Source organism: Gymnogyps californianus, chromosome 5 (assembly GCF_018139145.2).
Source record: "Gymnogyps californianus isolate 813 chromosome 5, ASM1813914v2, whole genome shotgun sequence".
NCBI lineage: Eukaryota > Metazoa > Chordata > Aves > Accipitriformes > Cathartidae > Gymnogyps > Gymnogyps californianus.
The window spans coordinates 334632-345279 of record NC_059475.1 but is presented as its reverse complement, the minus strand read 5'-3'; the positions used below and the strand labels follow the sequence as shown (position 1 = coordinate 345279).

General features: G+C 62.4%; 1 protein-coding gene across 1 annotated transcript; it reads left to right on the top strand.

The window, feature by feature from the left end:
• Window positions 1-7344: 7344 nt before the first annotated feature.
• Window positions 7345-10188, top strand: SIGIRR (single Ig and TIR domain containing). Its single transcript, XM_050896958.1, has 9 exons — window positions 7345-7351; window positions 7651-7837; window positions 7934-8064; window positions 8281-8421; window positions 8552-8695; window positions 8773-8875; window positions 8955-9105; window positions 9662-9836; window positions 9986-10188. Exons 1-9 carry the CDS (start codon window positions 7345-7347, stop codon window positions 10186-10188), a joined length of 1242 nt encoding a protein of 413 aa, XP_050752915.1.
• The last annotated feature ends 460 nt before the right edge of the window (window positions 10189-10648 follow it).

Here is a 10648-nt window from a genome sequence, read left to right as displayed (position 1 = left end):
CCACTGCTCACCAAGCAGAATGAGAAACACGGACTTGAGCCCCCTTCCCCAGCCTGGCAGTGCCGTGGCCACGGGAGGAACCACCGCGGCACCGCCCGCGGAGACGGGCCACGTGTCCCGGCCGTGACCGAGCTTGGACTTGAGCTGGGAGGCGACGACGTGACGGCGGCTTTGCAGGAGCAGGACACTTTCCGACTCGCATGGAGGAAGGAAGTTGCAGCAGAGCTGCGGGGATGGTGCCTTCCCAGCACGCCGAGGAGCTGGGGAAGAGCTTTGGCACTGGGGACAAACCACGGTGCAGCATCCAGCCGCCGTCAGGCGAGCGCAACGCTGGAGACGACCCGGCTTCCTCGTCAGTCATCGCCTTAACGTGCAACTCGGCATCGCAGGAAAAGCCAGTTACCTCGTGCCAGCTTCCCTCCCCAGCTCTGTTTTTGCACTTTGGCCCCGTTTTCCTCTGCCTTCAGTGACCTCCCTGCTCTTGCACTGCCGAGAAACTTGAGTCCTTCCTCTTTCACCACAGCCAGCACAATCCTCTTCTCAGCACGATTACCGCGTGGCTGCAGGTCCAACCCACTGCTTTCACGGACACTGGAAAAAATGCAGTTGTTTGTTAGCCTGACTGGGTTTTGGTCCGGGCTCAGCCGAGCCTCTGCACCTGCCCTAAGCACCCCGACAGTTGTGCTCGGCTCAACTACCACGAGCAAAATGGTAAATAAACGTTAACACCCGTGCGGACACAGGCGGCCAGATCTTCAGCTGCCGTCGAGTCACTGTATTGACACTGGTATCATTCCCGCCTCCCTCCTTTGCCATCCACGTCACCCAAAGGAATCGTCCCCCCAGACCTCTTTTTGTCTGAACGTGGGTAATGAAAAAAGGCTGGAGCTGACGCGTCTGTGCGTGGCCCGGAGCTAGGGCTGCGTGTGGGTGCTGGCTGGGCAGACACTTAAAAGAAGTTGGCACTTTGGCCACGCACGCTGGGAAAACAACCTGTTAAATATGCTGGGGTAACAGAAATACTGAGCGACACAGAAAATCCAGAGTGACAGGGCTAGCAAGGGTTCCTTGGGGGAAACAGTTTTTTCCCCCTTTCACGGGGGAAAACGTTTTTCTCTTAATTTTTCCTAATTTCAGTTAATGAGGAAGGCAGTAGCACGGGACAGGTGACCGCAGCCCAGTTTCCAGCTTTCTTATGGTCCTTGTGAACTCCAGGGCAAACCCACTAGAGCGTTCCAAAGCTTTAGAGTCTTTTTTCTTTGTAAGAACTGGAAATTTTTAACCGGTTTGTAAGTTTAACCTCAAGCTCCACCCTTTCATCCCCTCCTCTCTAAAACGGCAATAGGTGCCTCCCTGTGTTGGAGGTGAATTGTGGGGATAAACTGAATGAAACGTGGGAGCTACGAGGGTGCCAGAGCGTGAACGTGTGTGTGTGTGTGCACGTGTAACAGCTGTGATAGCCACGCCGCGAACTCAGAAAGACGCAGATAAGCACACACAAGCACCACAGGTCGGGAACAACTATTTCATTAGGGCTGATTTATCTTGTTCTGCAATTAAAAGTCAGGCTGGTCCAAGCCCCTGCTGTGGCTAGAGCCATACCGCTGTACAGAAGTCTGCGTGGTGGTGCTTCTTCCCGTAATTAAACCGGTTCTGGCTGTATAAAGCGCCGTGAGCGCTGTCGCGAGAAGCCACGCTGCTTTCAGCTCGCCTGAAGGGTCGGAGCAGCCCTGCACCTCGAGAGTCCTCAGCCCCGGTTTAAGAGCAAAAAGGCAGCGCCCGCTGTGCCTCCCCGGAGAGGAGCAGCGATTGCAATTAAAGGTCGGTTACTAGGTGGCACCTCATCCTGTAGCAATACTCTTATTTCCGGGACTTGGAAGTGAACCCTGGTTTCATATCGTATCGATGGCCTTGGAACACAGTCGCCTGGCAGCTCTAAGTAGCCTACATTTAATTAGCCTCAAGCTGTTAAATGCATCAAGAACTGGCCATTAGCGAGCTCACACTACACAGTAATTTTCATTCACCTGCTTCATTCGCAGGGAGCCATTCGTGCCCCAGCAGGGCACGCTCGCCTCGGGCTGGGCTGCGGCAGCAGGCAGGACGGGGTCGCAAACCCCGGCGTGGCACGGGGTCTGAAGGCGACAGCCTCAGCTCAAGAGGATTCTGACGGGGGATTCGGATGCAGAGCTGGAGGACAGCCACCTCCTTCCCCAGGCACGCCGACCCCAGCCGCTGCCTGCCTGGCAGGACACAGCTCTGCTGAAGCACAAGGGCCACGGCCGTTCCGCTGCTGAACCCCTAACGCCGCCGGGGTCCCCCCAGGCTCCCACCACAGGCACTTCCAGGAGGCGGTGGGGCCGCAGGGGCTGTGCCCGTGGCCGAGGCCAGCCGCAGACAGCAGGCGACTCTCCCGGAGGTGACGTGCCTCAGCCAGAACTGCAGAGAAAGGCACCAGGGTTAACTCAGCCTCAAAACTTCACTCCCAAGAGCGTGGAAAGCTGCTAACTATCTCGCAGGGAACTGAGACAAGCTGAGCTCTCAGCCCTCCGGCTTGCTTTGTCCTTTCATCCCTGCGACCAAAACCACCTCTGCTCCTTCTCGCTTTTAACTCACCTACCCACAGGAATAACTCTGATGGACAAGAAAGGTCTTATCAGCTCCCAGTTTGCTACCAAGCCTCCTCACACCCTTGCCACCCCCAGGACTTGGGCTTGTTCCTTGTGATCCTTTATCATCCCACGAAGCCAACTGGTTTACGCTGGCTTTCGCAGCCCGTGACATCAAAGCGACCGTGGTATTGTGGACAACAGAGAAGCCCTCCCCGTAAGAGCCGCTTAAATAGCTGCTACCCTGAACGGGCACACCGCTGCCTCGCTGGAGGGCACAGGGCACGGGGCCGTTCCCAGAGCACCAGCCCTCCGACGGGGCTCCTGCTATCCCTTCCCCCCCCCAACAGGTCCACAGCACCAATATTTTACATAATAACCCATAAGGTTTTGGAGTCAGGGGCTGTTTCTCCTTGTGAACAGGCCCACAGACCTACCTGTAACCTGTACCTCTCTGTGTGTGTATATATATGTACATATATAAAAAAATACATATGTACGCTTCACCCAGGGACAACAGGCCCTCCCGGGACGAGGACCGGCTGTACGCAAGCCCCAGCGCACTTTGCCAGCGCTTCTCTCCCTCGCCCCCGAGCTTTTCCCTCAGGGGGCGGGGGAGGCCCCGGCGCCGCGCTGACCCCACGACCCCCGTTATTCAGCCCCCGGCGCCCCCCGTTTCCACACCCGGGGAGAAGCCTGGCAGCTGCCCGGCACGGGCGATGCGGCGACCCAGCGGCACGGCCACGGCCCCGCTTCGCCGCCGGCAGCAGGGAACGACGGCTCGCTGTGGGAAGCGCCGCCATCTTCGCGCCGCGCGGAGCATGCTGGGAGCGGTAGTGCCGCGACCCCAGCCACAGGGAGGAGCCCGGCGGCGACGAGACTACAGTACCCGGCGTGCACCGCGCGGGGGCGACGGCCGCTTCCGGCCCGGCGGCGTGTAGTTGCCATGGAAACAGCGGGGCGCCGTCCCGCAGGGGGCGGGCGGGAGCACAGCGGGAGCCCAGGCCCGGGCTCTTCGACGGGGCTGCGAGAGGGGTCTGCTAAAAAAAACAAAAAGTAAAAATAAATGAATAATTAGAAGCGAAAACACGCCGGGCAGGGCAGGGAGGAGGAGGGGGAAGGCCGGTCGTTCAGGCTGGCGAGCGCCATGGCCGCTGTCCTGCCCCGTCCCAGCGGCGAGGTTGGGGTGTTCGGCCCCCGCGCGTCGCCCCACGCCCGACAGCACCGCGCCTCGGGAGGGGGTTTGTTCTTTTTCGTTTGCAAAGGGGGGGTCAGCACCATTTTTTTTTTCCAAGTCGGGGACTGTGGAAAGCTGAAGGAGCCCTTCCCGGCCGGCTGTTCACCCCCGCCAGCCCCAGCGGGGAGGCGTGAAAGCCGACGAGGCCAGCGAAGGCGCCAGGGCCCCGACGCCATCCCCGAGCCTCTAATCCTGCTTCAGCCGGGCCCTCGCAGGAGGAAAACAGCCTCTTTTCTTCCCTTTTTGGCCCCAAAGCGCGTGCTGGCTGATGTTTTCACTGCTGGGCGGCTGTGGGTCAGGCCGGTGTTTCTTTTACGCCGGCTGAGGCTGGCTGCGGTGCCAGGCAGTGCCGCCGCTGTGAACGCAGCCGGTGCCTGGGACGTGCTAGGGCTCTAATCGCCTCCTCCGCAATTCCTACGAGCAATCACCTGCCGTTTGTGAGCGGCCGCGGCTGGGCCCGGTTCCCCGCAGCCAGCACCAGCCGGAGCAGCCACCGGTTTCAACTTGCAAAGAGGCTTCTAAAGTCAGGGAGGAGAAAGAAACAGACGGGAGACCCCAAGACACCCGCGGGCACAGCTGCCGGCTGCCCGGCCTCCCCCCGCCTCCCTCCATCAGTAACTCACCTTAACGAAGCCTGAGAGTATCAAGTTTGCCGGTGCTCAGCAAACCATGGCCCCAAAATGCAGGCTCTGCCCTGGGCTCTCCCCACAATGCCGCACTGAGCAGACACCTCCAGCCCCCCCAGGCACACTCCAGTGCAAGCCCCCGGCTGCCCCCGTGGCCCGGGGCAGCTGGTATTACCAGTGGCGGCGGGCGCTGGGTGCGGGTTTCATCTTGCCCCGACACCTCCGTGGGCTTTTCCAGCCGTGGAGAGCCGGGGGGTTCCCTCCTCGGCCCCGGGAGCCTCATGCAACCTGCGTGCGCCCGGCTCCCCGGGGCTGCTGGGCAGGCTGAGTGGGTTGCCTTCCCCCTCCTTTTTCCTCTTTTTTTTTTTCTTTTCCCCTCCCCAGAAGCCAGAGGTTTTTGTTTGGTTTTTTTTTTTTTTCTTTCTTTTTCCCCCACAGGTTCAGGTGGAGACGGAGGTGGAGCAGCGGGAGGGAGGGACGGCCAACTCCTCCTGCAGGCCTGGCGCCCGGCGATTGGGGCGGCGGGAGAGCCTGGCAAAGGGCAGGGGCTGAACCGGGGAGGGGGAAAAATAAATAGATTATTTAAAAAAAAAAAAAAAAGAGAAAAAACAAGCGCTGATCTGGCAGGTCCAGTCGGCTTGAGCGGCGCACAAGGGAGGCGACTGGCAGGACGCCTGCGGCCAGGGCATCGGGGGAAGCTCCGAAGGTAAATGCAGCTCTCCTCTGCTTCCCTTTCCGCGTCGATGCCGTCTCGGCCGGGGTCGGCAGGGTTTCGCCCTCTCCCCGCAAGCCCTGCTGCTCTCCTCCGGCTTTCTGTCCCCGCTTGCTCCCTCGGCGTACGCAGCCCTGCGGCTGCCCTGCCGCCCCGTGCCTCCCTGCCTGCCTCACTTTCCCCGTGGCCATGCTCCGGGGGGATGCCGCAGCCCAACCATCACCTGCCACCGCACGGCATCCGCACGGTCCTCTGCCGCGCTTGGAGTGCTACAAAACCGGGGTGTCCCCAACCCCAAGATGTAGGAATTGGGAGCGTGCTGCTGCCCGTTAACCTGTGCTCCTCCCTCCCTCGCGGTCAGCAGCCCTGACACCCCGCTACCCTCTGGGCATCCATTGCCATTTGATGCCCCAGAGCAAAGGGGCCCCGGCTGGCTGTGCCCCTCCATGGGGCCGGGGAGGTGCCTCCGTAAGCTCTCTGGCCAGTCTGCATCTTGCTGGGGCTTCCTTATTTCCAACCATCAGAGTGAAACGATTTACGAGCAACCCATCCGGGCAGCACCAAGCAGAGCCGGAGCATCCCTGCCAGGCAGAGAAAGCCCCGCGCCACCCTGCTGCAGCGTCTCCCATCCCCTTCCCCACGCAAAAACTGGGTGGGCTGGCTCATCTCCATCCCTTGCTCTTCAATCCCCGGCCACGGAGAAACCCAGTTAAAACTTTAGGTATAAATCGCTTTCCAGCTGCTCAAGCCGAACACGTTGTAAGCGTCCCTCGCGTACCTTGACCCGCAGTTTCACCCCACGCCTGGCACCAGGGCTGCTGTGCCAAAGGGAAGCGACGTGCCTCCGTCCCTGTTCACAGCAGAGCAGCGCTGCAGACCTCCCCCCTTCCCATTGCACACCAGCAGCAGAGAGCCGCGGTTTCTCCAGGGATGAGCCCAGCCTCAGCAGGCCTGCTGTTACCCAAAACCAGTTTGCAACCGAGAGCAATGAAGCTGTGGGGCAAAGAGGCAGCCGAGAGAGATCTTTATCCCTCCTGGCCCCAGCCGTTACGCTGGATGTGTTTACGGTCCTGCTGCCTTGCAGAAACACCGGCAACGTCACGTCCTTGTTATTCCCACATCAGCCCCAGCGGACACGCCGCCCGCACCAGGGGCTCTGCGGGTGCTTGGGGACGGAGGAGCCCGACCCCGCCACCGGGCTCTGCTTCACCGTTTGCTCCCAGTTTGCTCCCAGTCTGTTTGCTCCCAATGCCCCTTTGCACCGCTGCGATTTATCAGCGGGGCGCGGGGTGTCCTCTCTGGTCCCCCTCTTCCCGCAGGGCTATTGCAGCGGCACTGCCGCCGATAGCACGATGCCAGCCGGGGGCCGGTCCCCCCGGTCGCCGTGCACCGTCCTCGCCGCTCCCCAGGCACGGCCTTGGGGTAGCAACGCGCCGAGCCTCCTAACGCGAGGGGAGCGCTGCACCCGCTTGGCTTAGCTCAACGCGACGAGATAGGAAGCCCGTGTTGCTATAAATAAACCGCCCCGCTGTTTAATTAGCAATTTCAATGGGCACGGCAGGCTGGAAGAAACACTGCAGCCAAGACAGGGTGTTGGTAGCATGAAGGGGGTCCCGCCGAGCCCCCCCGAACACAGCCGCAGGGGCAGCTCGCCGTGGTTTCACGGGGAGGTCTTGCACGCCCTGCGGTTGAGCTACGACTGCGGCTCCGTTTCCCCTCGCTGGCCTCTGGTTTGAGCTGAAGCCGCGTTTTTAACGTCCTGCAGCCCCCGGTTCGTTGTTAATCACCTCCCGCCCGTAAATTCACGGTCGGGAAAGCCAGGCTGCGAGTTGGCGCTGCGCAGGGAGGGCAGGTGACACGGTGGCCACCAAGCCGTGACCGGGACGTGGCTTTGGCTTTACCCTGCAGCAGCACCCGCCGCCCCCGATCCGAATTGCTGCGGGGAGCGATGGGGACTGCCGGGGTGCTCCCTGTGCCAGCCCGGCCCGGAGCAGCCAGCACTCACGGAGCCGTTTCTGATCTATTCCAGGCCCAGCCCGCCCTGCGGCGGTGGCAAGTGGACTTTGCCCCCCTGGAAGCCGCCGCGCCGCGGGGGCCCTCCTGTCGCAGATAGCCCGCTGGTGATGCCGGCAGCTCCCCTGCACATCGCCTGAGCACGCCATGGCAGGTAGGCTGCAAAATCGACATTTTCACCTGTTTTCAGCTGGGAAGGACCCCTCGCTGGCAGGCACGGCAGGGGGTCCGGCTCGCTGCTCCAGCTTTGCCTCGTAGGGCAGGCGAGGGTCCGTCCCAGCCCCGAAAACCAGCTCAGCCTGTTGCAAAACAGCCGCAAGCATCACTCGCTGCCAGACCCCCGTGGCAGAGCTTGTTTTTCCGGGGAAGCCGGGATGGCTGCAACAGTTGCCCGCCCAGCCGGGAACTGGATCAGCTTTCCCATCCGAAACCCCCTTCCCGCTGTGCCCCCAGACCTTTGCAGCGTGACCCCCGAATTCCTCGTCCCGGCTGCCAACGAGACGCTGGAGCTGGCGCTGGGGACCCAGGTAGCGCTGAACTGCACCGTGCGCTGGGCAGCTGCCGAGCGCTGCGAGCCCGTCCCTGCCTGGACCAAAGACGGGCAGTGGCTGGGCAACGAGAGCAGCCAGGACACCGCCTGGTAAGGAGCCCGCCCTGGGGTATGTCCGTCCGTCTGTCTGTCTGTCGGGGTGGGTCGCTGCATGGCCCAACCCACGGCGGCCCCATCTGCCCCTAGGTTTGCCCAAAATGCCTCGGAGCGGCTCCTCGCCAGTGTCCTGCAGCTGAACCTCACACACGATGCCGACTTCGGGGTGTTTGCCTGCTGGGTCAGCAACGCCACGGCCACCTTCACCCTGCGGCGAGTGGGTAGGGACACGCTGGGGACAGAGAAGGGACAGCTCCAAGGAGGGCCTGCTTGCCTAGGGCAGGAACAGCAGCCCCATGGGTATCATCAAGGCGGGTGCTAGGGGCATCGCTGCCTCTCCCAGGGCAGTGCATCGTGGTGCAAACCTACACCAAACCTAGAAAGCCTGGGCCAGGGGCCACCAGGAACGCTCACCGTGCCCTTCCCTGTCCTTGCAGAGGCGGCAGGGCACGTGCCTGCGGTGCTGGCAGCCCTCCTGGTCCTGGCGCTCCTGGTGCTTCTGGCCGGGCTCTATGTCCGATGCCGCCTGAGCGTGCTCCTCTGGTACCGGAACCGCTACGGCGAGCTGGAGATCAACGGTGAGCCACCGGGGAAAGGCACAGAGGTGGTGGCCCCCTGGGGAAAAGCCTCCCCTGTGCCAGGGGCTCGCCCACGCGCAGAGCCTTCCCTGGCGTTACAGCCCCCCCCTTTCCCCGTGGGTCTCCCCAGATGGGAAGCTGTATGACGCCTACGTCTCCCACGCCACCACCCCGGATGACCGAAAGTTCGTCCACTTCATCGTGAAGCCACAGCTGGAGAACCGCTACGGCTACAAGCTCTTCCTGGACGAGCAAACCATCCTGCCCAACTCAGGTAGGCACCAGACCGGCGCGGGGCCGGGCAGAGGGGCGACACCAGCACCTGGGGGCTTGAAATCCCTTTGCCTGCAGAGCCGTCGGCCGACCTGATCATGAACGTGAGCCGGTGCCGGCGTCTCATCGTGGTCCTCTCCGTCGCGTACCTGGAGCAAGACTGGTGCAACAGCGGCTTCAGGTAGGAGCGGCTCCTGCCTGCTCCCGGGGGAGAGGAGCCGGCGAGTCCTTCGCCCTCCTGCCACGCGCCTGTCTCGCAGGGAAGGGCTTTGGAGGCTGCTGGAGCTTTCCAAGAAACCCATCTTCATCGTCTTTGAGAGCCAGTACCGGGAGATCACCCACCCAGCTATCAGCCTGCTGAAGCAGCACCGGAGCGCAGTGACGTTGCTGGTGTGGCGAGCCGGCTCCATGGTGAGAGCAGAGCAGGACCCCATCCCCATTTCTATCCGGCACCCCCATTTCCATCCCCAGTGCTCCATTTTGTGTCAGCCTCCCCGCAATGCCCTGGGGCTGCTCCCTGTGCTTCAGTGCTCCTAAAAAGCAGGTTGGGGCACTCGTCTTTTAGAGGCAATTTTAAAAAAACTCCACCAAAACAGCCCTAGATCTGGGTGCTCGCTCCCCAAACTCGTGCGATCAGGAGCCCCGTGCCACTCCAGGGTCTCCCCCAGCCGAGGCACCAGCGTGAAGCCTCAGCTCTCGGAGCGAAGCTTTGGCCCGTGGCTGCTCCAGCCATTTCAGGGCCAGGCTGGGAGCTGCAGCCCTCGGGAGCGTTTCAGCAGGTCGGGCCGGTTTCTCCACTGGTGCGCGGGCACGCTGCCACGCCGGGAGCACAGCCCTCGCCTTGGCTGAGCTCCCAGCGCTGGGAAGAGCGAGCTGAGCCCCACAAAGCCTTCCCCAGCCCTGTGCGGGGCCGGGCTTGGCTTTGTGATGGTCTCGACGCAGCTCATCTCCTCCCTGCCCGACACAGACCCCGTCATCGGACTTCTGGAAGGAGCTGCGCCTGGCCCTGCCCCGCAAGCTGTCCTTCCAGGGGACTATGGGGGACCCGCAGACCCAGCTGCAGGAGGACAAGGACCCCATGCTGATCCTCCACAGCAGCTACCTGGACAGCGGTGGAGACCTCCACCCAGATGGGGACCTCGGTACAGGTCCTTGTCCCCTGCTTCTTCTCCTGGGGGGGACAGATTTGCACTGGAGGTCACCTTTGGGCTTTGCTTCACCCTCCCGTGGCAGGCGGGCTGGGTTTAGCCCCTTCCCCAGCGCCTAAAACCCATCTCCCCGCTCCTTCCAGGCCTCCGAGGGTGCGTTTTCAGAAGCCGCCCACCTCCCCGCATTGGCGGCCCCGGCGCTCCCATGACTTCAGCTGCCGGCGTGATGGAGGACACGCAGCTGAGGGACGGCCAGAGACCCGAGCTCGATGTCTCGGATCTGGGATCGCGCAACTACGGCGCCCGCACGGACTTCTACTGCCTGGTGACGGAGGATGACATCTGAGCGAGGCTGCGGGCTGGCAAAGGCGGCGTCCCCCTTCCCCGCCGGGCCGCACAGACCCAGATCACGGCCAGAGGAGCCCGGGCTGTACGATGGGACCAAAGCCAAGGTCTCGGTGGGAAAGACAGGAGCTGACTCCTTCTGGTAGCACGCTCCGTGGTGGAAAACCATCACCAGGGGACACCCCTGCCCGTAGTGACTGGGCACCCTTGGGTGCTGGGCCCCCCTCCCTCGCCATGGGCAGCAGGAACATTTTTCCTACGTGATGGACAAGCGTTGGGATGGGTGATGCTCTCCGAGAAGCAACGTGCCCCGGTGGCCCAGGGGCTGGGAAATGCCCGATGGGAGCGGCTGCAGCACCCTCTCTCCCACGGAAGCTCCCGTGGCAATAAAATACTGCTGCTCCAAGTGGGTCTCGTCCACCTGCGGGGACGTGGGTGCCACCGGCGGGTCTCTCCCCACC

Coding starts and splice junctions, on each gene's coding strand:
- SIGIRR (XM_050896958.1), top strand. Junction 8,065..8,280: donor CTTCACCCTGCGGCGAGTGG/GTAGGGACACGC, acceptor CTGTCCTTGCAG/AGGCGGCAGGGCACGTGCCT. Junction 8,876..8,954: donor TGGTGCAACAGCGGCTTCAG/GTAGGAGCGGCT, acceptor CCTGTCTCGCAG/GGAAGGGCTTTGGAGGCTGC.